Consider the following 23,738-nt stretch of genomic DNA (forward strand, 5'->3'; position numbering starts at 1 on the left):
TTACCAGGTAACTCTGTCAACCCGTTCTTGAAAATTTGAAATCAATGTAGGATATTCTCAAACCCCCTCACGCCCAGATATAGACTTCTGAAGCATGGACAACATAAGATAGGGATCCAACATTAGGTAAACCAAGCACAAAGATGGGTTTGGCTTTGGTACCAGTTAAAAAATGGACCTTTTGCCTTTTTTTCAATATTAAAAGCTAGCTCCAAAAAAGAAAAGCTTGCTCCTTGAGGTAAGAATTTTCCAAGACCATATAAAGTCACAAAGGGCATTCCCTCAGCCAATGCGGGGCACTCATATAGAGTTATACATTTATTCTTTTTCTGTTGGTTGTTCTGAAGTTTATTATGAGCAAGTAGTTCTAATTAATCTTTATCATTTCTTGGAAATATGATTTTCTTGATTTATTCATGACTGATGAATTTGGTGTGTCTTCTATCAGATTGTTTTCCGCTCTGAACCTGAGAAATTCAAGGAAATGAAGGCAGGTTGCGACGACTTCTTTAATACGGTTGTCAAAATAGTTATGACTACTGTTGGTTGGACACAGAATTTTAAAAACTTAAGCGTGGAAGAGATGTCTGGCGAAATACGCAACTGGCAGGTAATGCTTGCTCCTCATGTGGATAATTGTCTGTTGTTCTCTATTTCTTTCGGTATGTTTCCTACATAATGAATCCTAGGATGAGGCTGAGTTGGAAAAGCAATTTATAAGTACAATGTCATACATTAAATTCATATCGCAGGAGATGGCTACAGACATCATAAAGAGGTTATCAAATGAATATTCTGCATACTTGGATGTAGTTCAGCCAGTCCAGACAGCTATATATGAAATGAAATTGGGATTGTCTCTGGTTCTTTCTGGTGCCTTAAGTGAAAAGTATCTGGAGGAACTAGGAAAGTTTGATATGGAGTCTGTTCTGGTATTGTCTTTCATTTCTTTTTATTTATTTTTGATAATTGTCTTCAATCGTTTTCGTTGACCTTCATTTTCATATATATGTTTTTTACTTTTTCTGCAATGGTGGAAAGGCTTCTGTTTATGCCTTCGTGAGATTCCCAAGAGGATGTGCTGCAAAAGCTGTTTCTTTCAATGCTGACAATAAGTGCACTGAGCTTTTGCGCTATGATATTGAACTTCCAACAAACATCTCAGCCATGGATTTAGATATGCTGGATAATCTGGTCAATTATCAACGGAAAGTCAGTATTGATAGCAAGGTTTGCGACTCTTTTTTATTCTTATGATTGAGTAGTGTAAGAAATCCTCAAGTGTGTCTTAACAATAGGCATAATATTGTAATGCCTTCCTCTTTCGGATTCTCATTCTTTGCTCATTGAGTTTCACACTGGTGTTCAATTTTGACAGATGTCGTCCTTGCAACTGAGAACTGCAATGCATCAGACTGTTCTGGTTCGCGTGTTGCATTCTGTTGTGGATGCCCACTTCATGGATAAACAGTCCTTTAAGGTGAGAACGCTTGTTGCTGATTGTTGGATGTATGCACCGTTTATTATTTACCCCACATTAATATGAAGAAAATTTTATATTCTTTTCAGCTAACGGATATGATATTTGATGAGTTAGCAAGCAACTGGATGCAAATGAAACTTCAAGTCAGAACAACCGAAGAGAATAAAACTCAACAATTTAGGTTCAAACTGCGTGCATTCAAGATAGATAATATCCTTGAGATTGACATATCATCTCTTGGTAGTTCAGCTTCAAATGAAAGTTTCTTAGAATGGAAAGAGTTCCACTCTAGTCAAGAATCTTCAGAGAAAGTAAGCATACTCTGTTTTGTAGCTGTTTTCTTTCTTTTAAGCATCTAGTCATGGGGTCGTTGCCTTTGTGTATCTCTTTCCTTTTGGTTATCAGTCTAATGTATCTCTATCCATATGGCAGAATGCTGCCGAAGAATCAGAAGCGGTCATGGACGATTGGAACTATGTAGAAGAGTCCAGTTTGAATGATATGATCCGTGTTCACAATGAGTTATTCGGCTCAACTGATATATATCAATCTGTAAGTATGCAATGCTACCTGTATGGATCTTCTTTGTATGTATTAGAGGGAAGATTTAAGCTGGACAAAGTTAGTGTTTAGAACATTTAAATATTAGTTTGCTACCACTTCTGTGGCATTTAGAAATTAAATTCTAAGCCATCCACCACGGGTGCTAAAGACTGCCTTTTTAGGTGGCGCTACCATTTTCGAAGGAAAGAAAAAATATATTATTTTGCTAAGGAGCTAGAATTCATTAGGTGTATTTTTATGTGGAGGTGGAATCATTTCATTTTCTGAGACATGTTAGGTTCTGATTCCTTGATGAGGTATCTTTCTTCAGGCATGTAGTCAACTTACCTGTCTGTGATAATTAGTGCCTTTTGATTTATTGGTACTCCTACATATTAGTCTTAATATCAATTTTGAATGCATGAGCTCTATTTGAGATGGGAACCTGCACATCAATATCATATAATTGTTTCCCACTTTCTTTTATGGTATGTTATATAGCTATTCGGAGGTACAGTGGAGGTATGGTTTAACTAGGGGGTAGTCGATAAGTGTACTGTGCTTGTATGATGAACATAATATATGGTTCGTATCTCTCTCAGTGCGAGGAATTATTTTATGAATCCAAGATGATACTATTTATCTGCTAACATTTCAATGTTACATTTGTATGAAAGCTATCAAACTCTCAGATGTATAGCTGGTTGATAAATTGCCAATGTGGTACAGAATTCACTTTATGTCATGCGTGGAGCGAATGTTCATGCAAGGAGTTAATCTTATGTCTTATACCTATTCTCTATGTACCGACATTAAGCTTTTCCTATGTGAAAAAAATTAGATTGTTTGTTTCAGTTGTCCAAAACATTTGCAATAGATAGGGCTCATGTTTCCTTTCCCATAGACCTGAATTATTAAGCTAGATGAAGTTTAATGAATACCTGTTCCTTCCTGTTTATCTTATTTCAGCCTAACTCGCTATGTGCTAAGTTTTAGTCTCTGAACTTCCTTATGGGGCATGACATTAATTATTTGGATATTTCTGTCTCAGATGTAAAAGTTCTTTAGTAATGAACACCCTTAGAAGTGGACACACTTGTGTTTGTAAAATGCCATTCTTTGTTTTTGTTTCTCCATATACATTATATACTCAGGATGAGTTGTTGGTAGCATAACATACGTTCTCTCTCTTTCTCGCTCTGATATATATATATATATATTTGTGTTTAAATACTGATCATGGTGCTTGAATTCAGCCTGGATGTTTCCATGTATCTGATGCGAGCAGATTGTCTTCCTTTACTGACTCTTACTCGCTGGGAACAAAAATGATTAGAGGTAAAGACCCGGGCAACAATTATTCTGTATGCTTTGATTTTCGTTGTTACTATGGGAAAATTGCCTGAGCTCTGTGCCGTATGCTTGCAGAAATAGAAGGTTTATCATCTTCCTGTTTGGACGCAAAGATTGCGCCGGAACACTTACTTCGCCTATGCTTAGAGCATGAAACAAAGTTTTGTTCACCAAATAAGTCAGCCCTAGCATACAATTTTTACAAGGTTTTGATTGTTAATATCATACTTTCTTAAAATTGCTTCTGCTTCTTTCTCTTTTGTTATGCCTTATCAAGACATTCATTTCAATAAATTTCTTCTGAATGATGTATCAGGAACCAAATTTCTCTATGTTGGCTAAAATGGTGGATCCATTAGCATCTCTTAAACAGCGAATTACTCTACTTTTGAAAGAACGCGATGAATATGCTCTTCAGAGAATCTTGGATATAATTGAAATGATCTTGGCTATGCCTCTTAGCACCCCATTAGCTAAGGTAGTGTATCGTACTATCATTTTTTAGTTGTGGAGAATGGTTTTTCATATTAAGGTGGAGGAAAAAATTGATATTTTCATTTTCTCTCACTCTCTGCCGTCTCCTCTGTCATTCTCTTTTCTTTTTGGGGGATTGTGAGGTGGTGGTGTCATGATGTTTATCTTTTACTTGTGTTCTCATGATGGCTTCTTTCCTTTTCTTTGTAGGCGCTCTCCAGCATTGAGTTTCTTCTTAGCAAAGTTCGGATGTTACAGGAAACTGTAGCAAAATTTCCATTATCTGGTAATTTACAGAACTTTTTCTGGATGACCATCTGATAACGTTAAATCTTACATTAGCTTTATCCCTCACTGTAATCTTTTCTGCCTATTGAAAAATGTTTGCTCCCGTAGATCATTTGGACCCCATATTTGCTCTGGTGTCCTCGTGGTATAAGTTGGAGTTCGAATCTTGGCCTGCTCTGCTTGATGAAGTTGAAGATCAGTTTGAGAAGAACGCCGGAAAGGTAAACTTATTTGTCAATTTCTTGCTTGCTTGTTAGCTCAACCCGCCTCCCTGCATGCATGATCTCTGCTCTTTCTTGTGGCTCTCTTTCTGAAAGACTTCAGAGCACTTGAACTGCTGGTATGAAATGTTGCTAGCAGACCAAAAGCTTGTTGTCACAACTATGCAGAGAAAGTCATAATAATGCTGTGCTCTGTGAGTCCAGTGACAATTATGTTACCCTTTCAAGTTGAAAAAATCTTGAAGGCAATCATGAAGCCTGATGATGTCCACAGTGTATTGTTTTTAACTCGGGTCTGCCAGACTAACAATGCATATAACCAAAACAATTCACCTTCACGGTTTGTATCCAAACTTCAGTATGAGCTTCTGATCAAAATAAATCTAATGGTAGAATTTGCATGGACTTATAGGTAGTGAAATGCTGTGGACACTCTCCTGAATTTGAATTCTACCATAAGGTCTAAATTAGAGCCGTCAAAATGGGCTTGGCCCGTGAGGCCAACCCAACCCAGCCTGCTACTTGGATAGGGTTGGGTTGGGATTTTCTTAACCTATTAAAACTAAGGCTTATAAGCCCGGACCAAGTCAGCGACCTTGAGGCTTGACCGAGGCTGGCCTAGGCCGGCCCATTGGCCATTAATTAATTAAATTTATATTTAAATGTTTAATATTTAAAAAAAGTATTAACTATAATCCCCATTCCGCAACCTTAGATTTCTCATTTACCCTTCCATATCAACTAGAATTTAGATGTTTGATATGCATGTAGTATGACAAGATTAATTTTTCTTTTGTTTAATTAACAACGAACTAGGAAAATTTTAAGTGGCCAATAATAGTTTTTTTTCAAAAGAAAATATTACTTTAAGTGTCCAATGATTAGTTTGGTTACTTTAATATATTATTAATGTGCTTAATGGCCTAGAAGATAAACGCACAAAGGAGCATTACATTTTTCACTATGCTCTCAGGCACACTCCTCGAGGCACTTGAGAATCATGATTCCTAATATTTCACCACCACAATCCGATAGCCACCAGCGACGTGACTCAACCCCTGAAATAAGTTCCGGCGTACGGCCACCCACACGCGGCTGAGCTCCGGCGACCTTTCCACCACGCACCAGCGCGTGAGGCTAACTCAGGCCAAATCTCAATTTTCTCTCTTCAGGCTGCCTTTTCGCAAGGCTATTCCGAGCACTCCCACCTACAAACATCCAAATTCCGACCACTTTCCCCTTTTACCGGCGACGGACCGGCGCGTGAGGCTAATCCTGGACAGAATTCACCTTCCTCTCTTCAGACAGACTGTTTGCAAGGCTATTCCGACCACTCTTAACATTTTCAGCAGACTGGGAGGTTTGTTCCCGGCTAGTTCTCAGTAAGCTTTCTTCATCCAGCCTTCTTGTAAGGCCTTGGGGCAACTAGATACAATGGACTACACGGAGAGCAACTCCTATTTCTCTCTAGAATCTAGAAAATTGGAAAATATGTCATTCATTAAAGCTGCCTCCTGGCCAGCCCTAGAATTAGAGGGTAGATGTCACCGAAAGCTCGATGTGGGGCAGGAGCCACACTTCTCGCTGTCTCAGGACCACACTCTCAAGCGCAAGGGCTTCTTGAATTCCTGTCTAATCGGGTCTTTCTCCAAATGGGTTGGTTCTCCAGAGGCTGTTAGAAACTGGGCAGCAGAGGCTTCGAATGTCAAGGATGGGCTGAAAATATCGCAACTAGGGGACACACAATACCTCTTCCGTTTCATCAATGAGTCTCAAGCTACATAAATTCTTATCAGAGGAAACAGATGGTTCGATGGGAACTTCTTAAAGCTAGACAGATGGGTGGAGCACGATGAGTGTCTTGATCCTCGCTTCGCCAGCAAAACATTGGTGGTCAACATGGTGGGTCTCCCGGTGCATCTCTGGTGCCTTGATCTATTCAAGAAGATTGGGGAAATTTGTGGGGGCTTCATTGATATCATTTGTAGCCTACACGACCTATCACGAGTGCGGATTGTGGTTAGAAATGGGGGGCGAATCCATTTATCCATTGTGGTGGAAGATGACTACTTGAGCTATAGGATTTGGTTGAGTCCTGAATTTCGCCCTATCTTTATGCCTGTGCTAGTGGCGGAAGAAAAGGGAAGGCCAAATAGAAAGGAGGGGAGGGGAAATCAATCTCTGAAGGGAGGGGAAGCTCAACAGATCATTGGGCAACGACAGAACCAGAACTGAGATCGCGAACAAATGGGGGGTTTGAATTTGGGAGAAGAAGACAGAATTCTAACAGGAGTAATAGACGGGAACGTCCGTGGATCAGACACGACGGCTGGAATGGCAGAGCGGGCCGGTCCTTCCCTAAGCAACATAGGGTCGGGTGACTATCCAACAGGCATATGCAAGGGCCTTCATAAATGGGCCCTGCAACTTTTCCCAATTCTATCAGAATCGATCCTCAGGGGCCTAGATCATCTTATGTTGCCCCTGATAAAGCGCCTAAGAATATGGGAACAACTGTTCCTTCTTCTGCTGCCAATGTTGGTTCTCACAGTGGCATTTCACCACCAAGCTCTAGTATCATACGCCCTACAGCGAAGTTCGATGCATCAGGGACAGAACTGGCTAAAGAAAATGGTGCTACTCCTCGGCCGGCAGCCACTACTAGGCCCAGCATCACCACCCCTACATCTACTTCTGTACTAAGTAGTGCTGCGACATCAATGCAACCTCCTGAATCATCTGGAAAATCTTGTTGTGAATGCCACATCTGTTGATAGTACCGCAGACGCTATTAAAGCTAATGAGGCACCAAATATTCAATGCTCCTTTCCTTCGCATCATCATGTCGACATTGAGGAAAAGTCTTGTAGCAGAGGGGTGTCAATTTCAGAGATTGATGGCTCTCATAGCACTAATGAAACTCTTCCGTCACCTAAGGAATATTCTAGCATCAATGCTATGGTTTTGTATTCCTCGGATGGGAGCAAGGAAGGGGTACTTATCGAAGATGCATGTCCACTTTCGTCACGAAGTGGAGAGGGCTTGTCGTTCTGGATGGAGGAAAAACTTTTAAACTTTGGAAAATTTTTGGGTGTTTCTTTTAAAGGAAAGGAGGATAAGATACTAGAACTGTTGAGGGAGATTGAGCAACAGTCTTTCTTTCATGGTAAAGGGAGGGAGTCGGGTCAAGGGGTCAGGCAACAAAATTTAGGGGATGTAGTGGTGTACCAGAGAAGGGGCCGGGTGAGCGACAGAGAGGAAGGGAGTTCGCGAGGGGGGCCGAGAGAAAGGGGGACATCGTTTCTTATGGAAGTTAAGATCATTTCATGGAATGTGAGGGGGATGAATGACCCAATCAAAAGGGCGATCCTCAAAGTGGGAGTTAGAGTGTGGGGTGCCAATCTAGTTTGTTTCTAGGAGACGAAAATGGAAGTTCTGTCGGATGCGATTGTGAGTAGTGTCTGGGGAGGCAGTTGGGTAAAATATGATTGGGTCCCAACAGTGGGAAGTGCAGGGGGTATTATTCTTAGGTGGGATGATAGAAGTTTGGAAGTAAAGGAGGTTAAGAAGGGTTTTTTTCCCATAGCAGTCCTAGTTAAAGATAGGGCGAGTGGAGTGGAGTGGGGGTTTGAGGGAGTGTACGGTCCGGTGGGAGAAGGGACCAAGGCGCCTTTCTGGGAGGAATTGGCGATTGTTATGGGGGAATGGGACATTCCTTGGGTCCTAGGGGAGATTTCAACACTATTAGATTTCCGGAGGAGAGATTAGGATGTAATCTGATATCGAGGGCCATGAAGGAGTTTCCTGACTTTATTAATGATCACTTTCTCATTGATCTTCCTCTGTCAGGGGAAAGATTCACTTGGGCCAGAGCAGAGGAGTCAAATTCAAGGTCTAGACTTGATAGATTTCTGATTTCGACATCCTGGGACGAGCTGGTCCCACATGCACTTCAATTTCTTTTACCAAGGCTGACTTCGGATCATATGCCAATTATGCAAGACGGTTGCAGAGGGAGAGGGGTGCGTGCTCCTTTCCGGTTCGAAAACATGTGGTTGAAAGTGCCAGGTTTTTGTGACAAAGTGAGAGAATGGTGTACAAGCTACAACGTAACAGGAACACCTTCATTTCGTTTTTCAAAGAAACTAAAGCTGCTCAAGAAAGACATCATTAGGTGGAATAAGGAGGTCTTTGGGAGGGTAGAAGTTAGAATGAGTGAGCTCATGCATGAATTGGGGGAATTAGAGAGAGGGGAAGGGGCGAGGGTGTTAGAAGTTGCCGAGAAAGTGAGATTGGGGGAGGTCAAGAGTGAAATAGTCGATTTAGCATTAGCTCAGGAGACTTGTTGGCGGCAAAAATCGAGGGCACTCTGGTTAAAGGAGGGGGATTCAAACACTAAGTTTTTCCATAGGGTTGCGGTCTCAAATCGAAGGAGAAACTACATTAATTCTTTAAATGTGGATGGGGTGAGGGTTGAGGGAGATGAGGAGGTAAAAGAGGCGATACTGGGGTTTTATGAGAATTTGTACAAAGAAGAAGAAAGCTGGAGGCCTACTCTGGGCGGGCTAGATTTCAGCCACATAGGAGAGGGAGATAGTGAATGGCTAGAGAGGGGTTTCGATGAGGAGGAGATTCACAATGCGGTATCAAGTTGTGCTGGTGATAAGGCACCCGGGCCTGATGGTTTCTCGATGGCTTTCTTCCAGATATGTTGGGATACCATTAAAGGGGAGTTGTTGGAAACCCTTGAATACTTCCACGAGAATGGTATTTTCGAGCGAAGTATCAACGCTTCTTTTATTACCATTGTGCCTAAAAAAGAAGGCTCATCCTCTATCAGATATTACAGGCCTATTAGTCTTGTAGGAAGCATTTACAAGATTATATCTAAAGTGCTATCCAACAGACTAAAGAAGGTCCTTGATGTGACTGTCTCGTCATCCCAGAACGCGTTTGTGGAAGGTAGGCAGATCCTGGATGCCGCGTTGGTGGCGAATGAACTTGTGGACTCCAGAAGGAAAAATAGAGAACCTGGATTACTGTGCAAACTGGACCTTGAGAAGGCATTTGACCATGTGAATTGGGATTTTCTGGATTTCATCATGATGCGGATGAGTTTTGGGGCAAGATGGAGGGGATGAATCAAGTTCTGCATTTCTTCAGTCAAATTCTCAGTCCTGGTATATGGTAGCCCGTGCGGTTTCTTTGGCAACTCCAGGGGACTCAAACAAGGCGATCCCCTATCCCCAATGTTATTCATTCTTGTGATGGATGCTCTAAGCAGAATGATGGATCGTGCGGCGGCAGGTGGTTTTTTGACAGGATTTTCAGCTCCAATTGGAGCTATCACCGACCGAAGAGTTTCTCATTTGCTATTTGCCGACGACACTCTGGTTTTTTGTGATGCCAATATGGATCAAATGACAAACTTGAAGCAGATACTACAGTGGTTCCAGATTGTATCGGGACTCAAAATCAACCTTGGCAAGTGCGAGATTTTCCTGGTGGGTCAGGTTGCTAACATCGATGCTCTGTCCTATGTTCTCAGTTGCAAGGTGGGCTCCCTTCCCACTGCTTACCTGGGACTTCCCTTAGGATCATCGTACAAAGATACTGCAGTTTGGAATCCAGGGATCGAAAGAGTGGAGAAACGATTAGCAGGCTGGCAGAAAAGGTACTTGTCAAAGGGAGGTAAGGAAGTGCTCATTAAGAGCACTTTATCGAGTATCCCCACCTACTACTTGTCGTTGTTGCAAACCCCTGCGAACATCATAGAAAAACTGGAGCGACTACAAAGGAACTTTCTCTGGGACGCGGCAGATGGCACTAGAAAGTTTCATCTAGTGAATTGGGAGACAGTAACCACCCCAAAGAAGTGGGGTGGACTTGAAGTAAAAAACCTCAGGATATTTAACAGAGCATTGCTAGGAAAGTGGATGTGGAGATTCGGGGTAGAAGAAAACGCTCTATGGAGAGAGGTAGTAGTAGAAAAGTACGATTCCACAGTAGGGGGTTGGAGGACCAAGGCAATCACAGTGCCTTTCGGATGCGGCATGTGGAGGAGCATTATGAAGAATTGGGAAGCATTTAATGCAAACATAACTTACAGGATGTGTGATGGAAGGAAAATAAGCTTTTGGAATCAAAGGTGGTGCGGAGAAAATACTCTAAGGGCCTCTTTCCCTAACGTCTTCAGTGTCTCAAACCAGAAGGAAATGTCAGTTCAACAGATTTGCAAGGAGCATGAAGGGGTGGTAGTGTGGGACCTATCTTTTAGAAGGAACATGCAAGATTGAGAGATCGAGGAACTCCAAGACCTGTTGGCACTACTATACGGGCAAGGCACGCACCACCAATCTAGTGATTCTTGGAGATGGGGGTTGCGTGCCGATGGTTTGTTCACCGTCAAGTCCTTCTACCAGAGTTTACTCGTGAGGGGGAGGCCACTTTTCCTTACTCATCAATATGGATCCCTAAAGCGCCCACGAAGGTGTGTTTTTTTGCATGGTTAGCAGCGAGGGGTGTGATCTTGACAGCAGAAAATCTACGCAAGCGAGGAATTACACTTGTGAGTTGGTGCTACATGTGCAAAAGCGCAGGGGAAGAAGTGGATCATCTTTTGTTGCACTGCCATGTCTCCTCGGCCTTGTGGAAGGTTATATTAAATCTTTTTGGTGTCCAAAGGGTGATGCCAAGCACTGTTAAGGAAATGCTACAGAGCTGGGCAGGTCTACGCAGGTGAAGAAACCAAAAGGCGTGGAAGTTGCACCGCTAGCTCTCATGTGGATAGTTTGGAGGGAGCGAAAAAAGGAGAGTTTTTGAAGGAATTGAATCACCTTTTTCAAATATCAGTAATAGTCTTTTATCTTTGTTTGCTTATTGGTGTACTCATGTAGCCCCCACTTGTGTGGATCTTTGGGCGTCTTTTGTAGAGAATCATGTTCTGATGTAAATTCTCTACTTTTCTGTTTAACTCTGTTAAAAGGGAATTTTCCCTTTCTATTGGATTAATACAATTTACCTTATCAAAAAAAACTATATTATTAATAATTAAATTGTTCTTCAGTATAGAAAAAGGTCAAGTTTTAATATCCAAAGGAAATTGACAACACTAGCAAATTTCATGAATTTTAAAAACTTTATGGACTATAATGATGAAATTAGCAAATGATGTTAAACCTAAATTAAAAAACCTCAACATATAAACTTATTGAAGCAATCCCTGAACTTGAGGAAAGTGAAAGAAAAGTGTTAAAAAAATATTCATGTAACGTTAAAAGAGAAAAGCTAGAGATATAGAGAATTTGCATTTTCAATTATGAGATTCCTTGTCAAATATCAAGATTCTTGTATACTCTAAACAAACAAACCTCGTTCATATGATTAAGAGACTATGTGACGAAGAAATATTTAAAAATTTGAAGAAAATTATTTTCTAAAAATATTGAAGGGCCGGCCCGCCCTAGCCCGCGACCCTCTTAGGGCTGGGTTGGGCTGGCCATTTTAAGGCCCATTTAGATGTGGGCCGGGCGGCCGTAGCCCATCAAATTTAAAAGGCTGCGAGGCTTGGCTGGAGTGGCCCATTTTGACAGCTCTAGGTCTATTATTAAAGTAGCCAAAACTATTTTCTTGGATGGATGAGGTAACAATCAATGCAATAAAAACCCATATGTTGTAGTCATATGATTTAAGTAATGAATGAAATTCTTTGTCACTTATTTCAATCTCTATGACCATTATCTGCTAGGTCATGTCAAAGATGTGACGGTAAGTTGCACCCTCCAAAAGGGTTAAGTGTCAACCACGAGACTAGTTTTTTACACTGATCTTAAATTGCGATCTGCATTCTTTGATAATTAGGAGTTGGGAATTTTAACAATTTTATGTGGCAAAAGTCGAGTGCCATCACATAATCAGAATTCTTTCACAAAAAAAAAAAAGTGGAAGGAAATGGTTTTCGGAGGGATTTCTATGCCAAGTAGACATAATCATCACCAGTGGCGAACCCAGAATTTTATATAAGCGGGTTCAAATTAATACGACAATAGTAGATATAAAATCAACATTAGGCATAGCAAGCAAGATAGCTACTTTTTTTTCTTCTTTTCATTCTCCACCTCAAAATGAAGTCACATTTTTAAGTCGACGCTCTTTCATTTTTTCAATAAAACAATTGTGGAATCTATTTAAATTTATCATTAAGATAATTGATTTACTTAATTACAAAGACAGTTGTTTTTACAAGAAAAAAAAATCGTAACTTAAGAGTTGTGAAATAAAATAAACTAATACAAATAATTGGATAAAGGAACTTACAAGCCAAATAATAATAATAATAATAATAATAATAATAATGATGATGATGATGATGATGATGATGATGATATAAAGACAATACAGAACAAGTAAACGTTTCAATATAGACCAAACTAAAGTAAACTAGTAAATCATATGAACAAATATTCTTGCATGTTTTACTGGAAATCAGTGAGAGAAAAACAAATTATCTTTGAATTAAATTTTTATTACTTGAAGGAAATAAGCTGAGTGCCATTCAACAATAACACCAAAAACAGTCCAAAAGAGAGGAAAAAAGTGTCGCTAAAGGATAGACCTATAGCAACCTCACCAACTCAAAGAGGGAATTTCGACTTTCGGAAGTTTCTGTATTGGTATCTATTAAGAAATTATTTCTCCTAAGTCTTTGAAGGCAAATTGAATCCACTTTGTTCTCTTTTATTTTTGAATGTCTTGTGCAGTGTCAGTAGTTATCAGAAAGACCTCCTTATTTAAGTTTGGTGGCACATCTGATTTTAACCTAACCGGTTAGGTTTGCCGACCATTCTTGTTTATAGTGGTTGAGAGAGTCCTTTTCTTGCCACTAGGTCAAGAGTTCGAGGCTGGTAGGCTGCCAAACAAAAAAAATAAATATATGTATATATAACCTAACCGTTAGGTCGGAGCACATCACGGTGCTTGTAGGTAAGTGAACTTCATCTGTAGTAAACCTTTTGGTGGGCTTATGATCTCTTTATCTGTGCATCTACGTTTCTTGATTCTTCCCACAGTTGCAGAGTCTTCTGGGTGTTATCAAATTGCAGTATTTGCAGTTGAGATTGTTGGATTACTTTTTCCGTGGACAATATGTTGATTTTAACCCTCAAATTGCAGTTGTGGTTCCCACTATATTCAGTCCTTCGACGCGGGCAGTGTGGTGAGACTGATGAATACAACCTATCTACAATTAGAAGGCATGTACTCTCTTAGTTTTATCTCAAAATTCATTACCTTTTCTTAGCTAATACTTGTCAAACATTCAGCCTGAAGGAGTTTACTGAGATGTCCAGCATCGGTGAGTTTAAGAAGCGCCTTCAGCTCCTGCTCGCTTTTCATGGGCATATTAGTACTGGTTTAAGGAATGGAACCTATTCGAGGTAGAGAAATTTGTTTTCTTCCATGTATTTGAGTGTGCTTAGATTCTGTAATTTCAAGCTGATATATGGTAGGATGAAACATTGTTATCATGCACAAGCTGTGTACTTTTCTGTATATGAAGAGTTGAAAATGCTGATTGGGTAAACATTGTGCAGCCTTCATCTGGAAGAAACTATTAAAATCCTCTACAATACCTTTGGTTTCTATGCTCAATTCTTGCCAATGTGAGTTCTCTACTGCCGCATTAGGAAAGTTGATATTACACTTAAAGCTCTTTTCTATCATGTCTAGTTAAAGTGATATTTCTTGTTTCTCTAACTTTTCCTCTGTCTTTCTCTTGGACAAGGATTTTGGAGCACATTGGAACTAAAAGAAGGAAAATTGAGGAAGAGGTCAATGAGCTTGTTAAGCTATGCAGATGGGAGCGCCTTGAAGATTACTTGAGCATAGAAAGCTCCAGGAGAACCAGGCAGAAGCTCAGAAAGATCATGCAGAAATACACTGTGAGTCATACTATTTTTTATTGACTCATCTTAAAGTTGAATTGTTGATATGGGAGTTGTCTCTACATTTGTTGCTTCACTATTGGGACTAGAACAAACCTGTGTTAGGCGTGTCCTTCTGGCTTGAGTTTAGATAGCTTTGCCTGAGGATTTCCTATTGTGTCATGAAAATTTAGTAGTTAACACTTAACTCAGGTGTTCCGTTCTGTTCTTATTGCCTCTCTTTTCCACTTTCTATTTGTATATTTCAATTAAGCACCCATTACTCAGATTTTGTACTTCACTATCTTGCACTTTACAATCTACTTTTGTGGTAGACTATGATGTCAATTTTTCTGCTACGCCGCTATGCAGCAAAACTTAACTTTCTAACTAATTTCTTGCTACTTCGTTTTTTTTTTTTGGTATTTAATTTTTTTAATTTTATTTTTGAGCTTGTGTACATGGAATACAATTGCCAAATCCAATTATCTCAACATTATAAGCAACTACCTGCGGTATGGTTGCCAATTAAAATAACTAATCTTATGTAAATATTTCTCATGCATTTTGCTTTATTTATGTAGGACCTGCTTCAGCAACCTGTTATGCTTTTTATCAACCAAGAAGCAACAGAAAGTGGGATACACCCTCAAACTAATGATCCTAGTCTCTTGGTTGATTCTTTTGAAAGGAGCAGGGGTCTTCTAAATATTGTCCTCGATCAGAAGCAGTCAGAAGTGGACAGGTGGTCATGACTCCGTATTGATGTCTATTAATTAGTTTCTTTGAGTCTTATTAACTTCCTTCTTTTCAACAACAGCCCTTCATGGTTTTCTGATTGGTGGAAGAAAGTAGAGAATGTCGTACAAGGTTTGCACCTCGACGTATCAAGAGATGCTGATCTGTCTAGGATCATAGAAGGTTTATTCTCTTCTTTTCCTTAAGTGTGTTGGTTCAGGCATAGCATTCCCTATTTCCTTTTGTTGAAGATTCTGAAAGTTGCATACTTCAAAATAAATCCAGGGGTTGCAGGTGTAATCAAGGATGGTCAGTGCTTCAAGTCCTCATGCCTGTTATACATGGATGAGTGGAAGCAACTCAGGCAAACAATTGACAAAATATGTAGTACTATTATTGACTGCGTAGATGTTTGGGCGGATGCAAGCAAGAAAATGGGGAAGAGAAGAGTATTCTCAGATCTTCTGAAGCTGTTGGATAGCTGTGGTCTATCAAAGCACAGAGCCTTGTTTATGGAGGTAAATATAATTTGGTCCATGGTCTTCCGAAATGTTCCTGCCCTTATTCGCCGTCATTTCTTCATCCAAGTCTTTTTTTGTCATGACCTTACTTGAACAGGATCATCCAAGTTTTCATTTCGACTGAAATTCTTCTTTGTTGTAAATTTTCATTTCGAGCTTTTGATCTCTTCTAGATCTTGTTCTGATATCCTTTTCGTTGTGTACAGGAGCAATGGAGAGTCAATATATTAATGTGCTGGTTCCTCCAGCCATCTTATGATGTTCAACATCTCCTGGTTCTACCAGCCTCTAGAGATTCTGAAGTTAGTAGCAGACAGCTGCAGAGTTTACTAGATGAGAGTTTGGAAACCAAATGGAAAACAGCCAACCTGTACTATTTTAAGAGCATAAACTCAGTGCATGTTTTGCAGCAAATTTGCCTGAGTTTCCATAAGGATTTTACTCTTGAGCAGGTAACATAGTTAAGATGTTACTCAAAAAATGAGACTTTCATGTCAATTCTACTATCTTGGTTGAATAAAGGAGGAGAGTTGTGATAGGTTGAAGCCAACATACACAAAATATCTAACTATGATGAATCCTGACAGCTGAAGTACCTAAATAGTGTGTAATGGATGCAGCGTATTCTTAAAGCTGATTACAACTAATTTGGACTGAGCTGTTGTTGAATTTAATGATGTCAAACCCCATGCAAAACATTCCCTTCTTATAATTTACGTGCTCGTTTTGTTATTTGTTTGCTTTGAGTTATTTTTGTTTTAGCATTTGTACCTTATATTTGGTTATAGTCTCACTATCTTGTAATGCAGGTTAATAAGTCAGGATCTTACATTGACCACCTCACTAGCATTCAACAAGAGCAGCGGGTGGTTGCTTATGCTTTTTCTCAGCGACTCAAATGTTTGAAAGAATTGTTATTGCCTTTAGCAACCTTAACTACTGGTGATATCCCTTTCACAAATGTGAGAAGTGATCAGTCATTTGCCAAAAATCAGTACAGCATATATGAGTGTCTATGGCAACAGAAAGTACGCTAACTTGTTTGTCTGAGTTTAAATTCCCTCTCTCTTCTCATTTTGATGGGTAATTAAAAGTTTAATTTTAATTTTGCAGCAACTTTTTGATAATTTGTATGGCATGTTGTATGAAGAGCGCTTGTTTGTACAAACTGTTGAAGATAGCCATTTGAATACTTGTTCAAGCGTTAACGACAGCACAATGCAGATTCGCCTTTTCATTGAGAAACACTTGCCCGTTGTTAAGGAATCTAAGGTTTCAGACTCTTTTATTTGTCCCTTGTAAAACAGATTTCTGTCCATTCTGGTTCTTAATACACTCGGGCATGCTGTACAGATGTCAGTTGCCTATTCTGGTTCTTAATACACTCGGGCATGCTGTACAGATGTCAGTTGCCTAACTAGTTATGGGAATATATGGCAGGACTTGTTGGATGGTCATCTTATTGGCTTTCATGGTGTTAGAAGAACAGAAGAAAATGCATTGCATCCTATTGCCATCACGAAGCACATGGAGCAGTTGGTATATAAGAATTTTGATTTAGTCAAAGATTTTGAGGTTGACTATCGTGCTTTCCATAGGCGAGATGGAGCTGGAGCAGCTGTTAAGGATATCCTGCTTGGGCACTTTGAGGAGATATTTGACAAGGTCTCACAATGCTCTATGCTTTACTGACAGTAACTTCTAAACAGTTGGAGAATCATAAACTGATTTTGCTGACAAGTCATCAAATAATTCTTAAGTGTTTACTGTTGATATTTAGATTAAAGTTACATATATTACTTGCTGCACAACGTTTTTCAATGACCGGAACTTTTAACCTTTCAGACCAACTTCATACATAATCAATTTAAAGCAAGAAACACATTTGAAGATAGGGCCCAAGATTCCATCCAATATACGGGAGATATCACTGGACTTCAAGCTGAATTTTATAACACCTTGGAGAATACATATAGAGCTATCATGAACACTTTGAATGGTCTTGTGCCTTTGACGAATGGTCGTGTTCCTCCTGATGAAGAGAATATCAATGCATGGAAAATTCTCATTGAGTCAGCAACAAGGCATCTACAATCAGACCTTAGTGATCAAATGGTGAAGACTATTCATCTTGGGGTAAGTAATATATGATCTTATTCACTCTATATGTCAGGTACGAATACCAGCTTCCAATTCTGATTCTCTCATTTTTATTCAGGGAGAGTTATTGAACTATTACAGCACCGGAAATGCGAGTTCCTATTCGGTTGTCAGGGCACACGTAGAAAATCTGTATTCATTGTTGGATGTGATCATTGCCTTTGGCGATGGTCTTCTGCATGATTTTCTTATCATGCATAGAATGGTAAGTTTTGCCTGATTGTTCCGTACTGGTTCTGCTTCTGTTTGTTTTGTGCGTAAGGTCAATACATGGTGTGCTTCTTCCGATCAATTTTCTTCCCATAGCATCCTTTTAGAAAAATCTGTATTCGTTCTTTGATGTTATGTTTGCCTTATGATGGTCTTCTGCATGATTTTCTTGTCATGCATAGGATGATAGTATTCTTTGCAGAGGCCTATCCTTGTTCTTGGTTATCTGCTTGATGTGTGCTTATATTTTTGCTTGTTACATATATGGGCTGTTTCTTCCGATCAATTTTCCTGCCATAGACACACACCCCCCCCCCCCCCCCCAAAAAAAAAAAAAAAACCCCCTTCCTTTACTAGAGTTATTTTTTTACCTCACTTAAAAAAAAGAGTAATTTGGTAGCCTGGTCGAATTAGGAACTTCATGGCCAGATTGACGTGGGTACTGATAAAAGAAATAAGAAAAATACTAAAGATCTGAATCTATCAGAAGATTCATCCTCATGCTTTAATTAGGGCTGCTTTGTATATTATTTTCGTTGAGTTTCTTCTTCTATAAAAGCCTCAACCTTTCTTAAAATACTTATATGCCAATAAAAGAATTAGGAGGTAATATGGGTAAATGTGTTATTGAGAATGAGTTCAAAGTAGACATGAGTATCTAAAGCTTAAACTACTACATAGGAAAGAAAGATATGTCTAGTCTTAGTGTTGTCCAATTGGTGTTAGTTTCGGAGTCTGGTATGCCTCAAAAAGACAGTATAATATTGTCATCCATTCAGATCAACCTTTATAAGGATTTCTATCGGTTACAACTTACAAGGTAATAAAGTATCGATGGTACCGTGTGCAGGTAGTAAGAATGTGTTACTATATATATCCTATGTTTATGAGAACTTAGCAAGAGCAAAAGGACTTTTTGAAATGGGGAGTTCCTCTGTTATGTAAGATTGCTAGGTTGACTTTCACCAAGTGGGACTGGATTATTTATCAAGAACACGCACATCCAATTAAGCAGCTGGACTAGTTTACTAATAAAATCAGTTTTACGCATACTGGTTCAGACACTTTTCTGGACTAGAAGACATTAGCGAAGACTGTATCTGCAAGCCTACTTTTGTTTTGATATCTACTTTGCTTCGCAAATCATTATTTGTAAACTTTTCTCAATGATTTTGACAGCTATCTGTGATGACCCATGTGCTGGCAAACGTTTTTACTTCGCTATTTGCTAGAGGCTTTGGTACAAAAGAAGAGGACACAAATGATGCCAGCCAGGATTTAGTTCAAGATCAAAGTGGAACAGGTATGGGTGAGGGTAGTGGAATGAACGATGTCAGCGACCAGATTAATGATGAAGATCAGCTTATTGGCACTTCCGCTGATGTAAGAAATGACAAGCATATCAATTATCTCTTGCTTTCATTTTTCTCCCTTTTTTCCAATCTGTTTCTCTTTAATTTACAATAAAAGCAATGGTATGGATCACACCTTCTTGGTTCTGCTTTTGTAGAGAGATGAAGAGAGTACTCTTGGTGAGGCTCCAAGTAAAACTGACAAAGGAATTGAGATGGAGCAAGATTTTGCTGCTGATACATATAGTGTAAGTGAGGATTCTGCAGATGAGGAAGAAGGCAATGAAGAAAATGAAGAACTGGAATCTGCTATGGGGGAGACTGGTGATCGGGGTGAAGTAGCTGATGAGAAACTATGGGACAAGGGTGATGATAATCCCAGTACCATGGATGAAAAGTATGAGAGTGGTCCATCAGTAAAAGACAGCGGTATCAACAGAGAGCTTCGAGCAAAAGATGATGCTGATGAAGCTGCTGATGAAGCAGGAGAACTCAATCCCGACATATCAGAGGAGCAAGCTGATGAAAATGGCAATGATGAAACTTGCGAAGGGATGGAAGACATAAATATGGACAAAGAGGATGCATATGCAGATCCTACTGGATTGAAGCCTGACGAACATGATCAAGGTCCTGAAGAGGATTGTAATATGGATGAACCAGAGATTGCTGAACCAATGGTGGAAGATGATTTAAACCAGCAAGGTGACCCTGCTGAGGAAAAGAATGAGGGGGGTGAAACAGCTGATTCAGATGCAACTTTTGATGAGGCGGACCCTGAGCATTTTGATGAAAATCCTGGAGGAGCTGAAGAAGAAGGTGATCATGCAGATGACACGAAAAAGGAACCAGCAGCACAAAATAGAGAGATCCTGCAGTCGGACACTTCTCATTCTGTGGGTGATAATGTCCCAACTGCTGTGTCTGCATCTGAGCCTAGAGGTGAATATAATCAAGCAAATTTGAAAGATGCAGCTCCTGAAGCGAAGGGATCTGATGGTGGTGGGCCTCAACATGACCTTGCTCCCATGAGAGGTTTGCCTGATGCCTCTATGGTTGAAATCATGGCTTCTGATTCTTCAAATGGCCAAAAGCTGGGCAGGGATCAACCTGAAAATCCTTTACCTCCAGCTGATTCATCACATCAACGGATTCAGCCCAATCCTTGTCGTAGTGTGGGTGATGCCCTCGAGGGATGGAAAGATAGAGTCAAAGTCTCACTTGACCTACAGGAGAGCGAAGCTCCAGATGATATGGCTGCTGAAAATGCAAATGAATATTCATATACTGCTGAATTTGAAAAGGGAACAGCTCAAGCGCTTGGGCCAGCAACTGCTGATCAAGTAGACAAAAATGTACACGGAAATGATCTTGAAAGGGAAAATGCAAGTACAGAGAGAAAAGATGACATTTCTGAAATGGAGATTGAGAGGCAGCTGTCTGAAGCACATACTATTAGTAATTCCGCTTTAAGTTTCTGCAATGACAAGGGCAAGCAATCAGAGATAATGGACACTGAGGAGCAACCTGAATCACCATCAGAAGTTGATGCTAGAGATGATACTGGTGTCACTAGTTTGTCTCAGAGTTTGGTCTCAGTGAAGAGGACCTTTTTGGTGGAGGACATAAATCGGCTTAGCGAGCTCTCGGTAGATGATGACGACCTAGGTAAGGCCCGTAACCTTGAAGAGGTATCCGATGAGATGAGAAAGAATGCTGCAACTCTCTGGAAAAATTATGAACTTCGCACTACGAGGTTGTCCCAGGAGTTGGCTGAACAGTTGCGTTTGGTAATGGAACCCACTTTAGCTAGCAAGCTCCAGGGAGATTACAAGACCGGGAAAAGAATTAACATGAAGAAGGTAATCTTTAGTTATTCATATTTCCTTTTTATTGGAAGGAATAATATTCTGATCTTGTACTATCTATTGCCAGGTAATTCCATACATAGCAAGTCATTACCGTAAAGATAAGATATGGCTAAGGAGAACTCGGCCTAACAAACGGAACTACCAAGTGGTTATTGCTGTGGATGACTCCCGCAGCATGTCTGAGAGTGGTTGTGGACATTTAGCCATTGAAGCATTGGTGACTGTTTGCCGTGCAATGTCTCAGTTAGAAATAGGACAGCTGTCAGTTGCCAGCTTTGGTAAGAAGGGAAACATTCGCATATTGCATGATTTTGATCAGTCATTCACTGGAGAGGCTGGTATTAAGGTTCGTCTATATTCACACATACATGCTTCTACCATTTGTCCCAGCTGTTGTTTGAGTTATTTTGATGAAAGTTGAGCGATATATTCTGATGTTTTCCTTATATACAGATGATCTCTAGTTTGTCCTTTAAGCAAGAAAATACAATAGCAGAGGAACCCATGGTTGATCTTTTGAAGTACTTGAATGACATGCTCGATGCCGCTGCTGTTAATGCACGGCTACCATCTGGGTACAATCCGCTAGAGCAGCTCGTTTTGATAATAGCTGACGGCTGGTTTCATGAGAAGGTAAATTTCTTTGCTCAAGTGTTGGTGAAGTTGCTATCTTATACTCATTTTATTTTACTTTTACTCTAGGAGAACATGAAACGCTATGTCAGAGATCTCTTGAGCAAAAAGCGAATGGTCGCATTTCTTGTGGTGGATAGCCTACAGAAATCCATATTGGACCTTGAGGTAACCACTGTTTTTTTTTTCCATTAGGTCCTTGATCTTGTTTGTTTCATGGTTTTTGAAATAAGAAAAGTTCCCCAGCGTGATTGGTTCTTTGACCCTTTTCCAGGAAGCTACCTTTCAGGGTGGAGAAGTTAAGCTTACAAAGTATTTGGATTCGTTCCCATTCCCATACTATGTTGTGCTCAAAAACATTGAAGCACTTCCTAGGACGCTTGCTGATTTGTTAAGACAGGTGACTGTAATACAATATTGAAGCACTTCCTTTCATTTTGAAATTTCTTTTACAATTTCTGAATTATTGTTTGATAACGTGAGTAATGATCATGATCTTGGTTTTCCTTTCATGCAGTGGTTTGAGCTTATGCAACAGTCGAGGGAATAGGTTGCTTATATAACACATGATTCCTGTGAGAACCCCGAGATATATACATGTACATAATACCTTTCTCGGCCTTTTGTCGTAGATCAAGTGTACAGACAGACATGTATATAGGAGAAACTTGGTGAATCACATCCTCGCAATCTGTCTCCTTATGGGATAACATACAGTGCAGCTTTTCTTGGCTTGAGCTTTCCTTTCCCACTGGAGGGGGTGCGAGGTTTAGGGGGTGGGTCGGGAGGGGTGTTTCTGTTTGCAGCTGACGCACTGTATAGCTCTGTAAAGGGAAAATGTCATCTTCCTACCTTACTGTCATGTTGTAACTATGGACGTTTACCTTATAGTGCAAAGGTTTAATATTGCAATCTTCAGGTTCCAATCGATTTGGTGGGTTTCAGTTTAGTGATAAACAATGTGGTGTATTTCTTCCTATTTTCTTTTTTCTCCGTCGATATAGCTTACAAAATCAAAGGAATTCAGCAGTGAATTTTGAATGTAAACTTGTCCTCCAAGAGCAAGAAGCACCATTTTTCATGCCGAGTAGCTACTGTATTCGTTTTAATTATGAAGTTTTCCGTACCTAGTAAATTGAGCGACAACAGTATTACCTATAAGGTATTTATTATATTTTTTGATTAAGTTTCTTTTCTCGGCGTGATTTTAATCAGACGTGTTATTAAATTCTTTGCACAAAAATATAATTATATGGTAATAAAATGAGATGTTAAATATCTACGTGTGTTCTTTTCTTGACCAATTACGAATTCCTATTGAAAATGACCAAGTCTACTTCAAAACAAGTAAATATTGATGCTGCACTAGTTCAATGAAAGTTATGATTCTATGATATCAAAAGAACGAATTAAGATCAAGAAACATGTTATTGAAAGATCAAAAACTCAACAAGTTCCTAAAGTCACCACTTGGAATAAATTAACGTGATAAAGAAATACCACACGCAATTAAAAATATTATAAAGACTATCACCACCTTTCTTGGAACCAAAAACAAGGATAAAAAAAGACAAAATAGTGAAAAACACTCCATTGTAAAACTAGGGCAAACCTCAAAAACGTGAATTCCCTTCTACAAAGAAAGAGAACCCTTTACATAGGCCTAAAGTCTTTTCTTTGATGATTACAATTCCTATTATAATAAGGAAATAAAATAACTAAAGACAAGAATGTAAAATCCCTATTCTATAAGAAAAATAAACTAGAATCCTACTAAAAGAAAATCCTTATTCTAAAAGGAATAAAATAAATCATATTTTAAGAAGGAAAGAATCATGACATCTTGAAATCAATCTTTAGCTTATTGGACTTCTTGCGCTTCTTGAAAGTAAATCCATATGTTTGGACTTGAGCTCTAAAACATGATCTTTGCCACAATTAATAAAATTTAACATAGATTCTTCATTTATA

The 23,738-nt window shown here is 39.5% G+C and overlaps 1 protein-coding gene across 1 annotated transcript in view; it reads left to right on the plus strand.

Moving 5' to 3' along the window:
* The window catches only part of LOC104210255 (midasin), a 64,086-nt gene extending 41,210 nt beyond the window's left edge, over positions 1-22,876 (plus strand). The window contains exons 47-77 of the mRNA XM_070172203.1: positions 449-610; positions 753-932; positions 1,042-1,230; positions 1,379-1,480; positions 1,570-1,794; positions 1,916-2,035; positions 3,283-3,364; positions 3,455-3,585; positions 3,696-3,857; positions 4,064-4,139; positions 4,250-4,362; positions 13,534-13,613; positions 13,683-13,796; positions 13,953-14,021; positions 14,144-14,300; positions 14,867-15,027; positions 15,103-15,203; positions 15,306-15,538; positions 15,748-15,993; positions 16,351-16,569; positions 16,655-16,813; positions 16,982-17,206; positions 17,387-17,677; positions 17,760-17,906; positions 19,091-19,294; positions 19,422-21,125; positions 21,199-21,480; positions 21,588-21,767; positions 21,837-21,935; positions 22,042-22,167; positions 22,285-22,876. Of these exons, the coding sequence (XP_070028304.1) occupies positions 449-610; positions 753-932; positions 1,042-1,230; positions 1,379-1,480; positions 1,570-1,794; positions 1,916-2,035; positions 3,283-3,364; positions 3,455-3,585; positions 3,696-3,857; positions 4,064-4,139; positions 4,250-4,362; positions 13,534-13,613; positions 13,683-13,796; positions 13,953-14,021; positions 14,144-14,300; positions 14,867-15,027; positions 15,103-15,203; positions 15,306-15,538; positions 15,748-15,993; positions 16,351-16,569; positions 16,655-16,813; positions 16,982-17,206; positions 17,387-17,677; positions 17,760-17,906; positions 19,091-19,294; positions 19,422-21,125; positions 21,199-21,480; positions 21,588-21,767; positions 21,837-21,935; positions 22,042-22,167; positions 22,285-22,317 (6,372 nt within the window). The 3' untranslated portion in view covers positions 22,318-22,876. The remainder of the gene's footprint in view (positions 1-448; positions 611-752; positions 933-1,041; positions 1,231-1,378; positions 1,481-1,569; positions 1,795-1,915; positions 2,036-3,282; positions 3,365-3,454; positions 3,586-3,695; positions 3,858-4,063; positions 4,140-4,249; positions 4,363-13,533; positions 13,614-13,682; positions 13,797-13,952; positions 14,022-14,143; positions 14,301-14,866; positions 15,028-15,102; positions 15,204-15,305; positions 15,539-15,747; positions 15,994-16,350; positions 16,570-16,654; positions 16,814-16,981; positions 17,207-17,386; positions 17,678-17,759; positions 17,907-19,090; positions 19,295-19,421; positions 21,126-21,198; positions 21,481-21,587; positions 21,768-21,836; positions 21,936-22,041; positions 22,168-22,284) is intronic.
* The last annotated feature ends 862 nt before the right edge of the window (positions 22,877-23,738 follow it).

This window comes from Nicotiana sylvestris, chromosome 4 (assembly GCF_000393655.2).
Source record: "Nicotiana sylvestris chromosome 4, ASM39365v2, whole genome shotgun sequence".
NCBI lineage: Eukaryota > Viridiplantae > Streptophyta > Magnoliopsida > Solanales > Solanaceae > Nicotiana > Nicotiana sylvestris.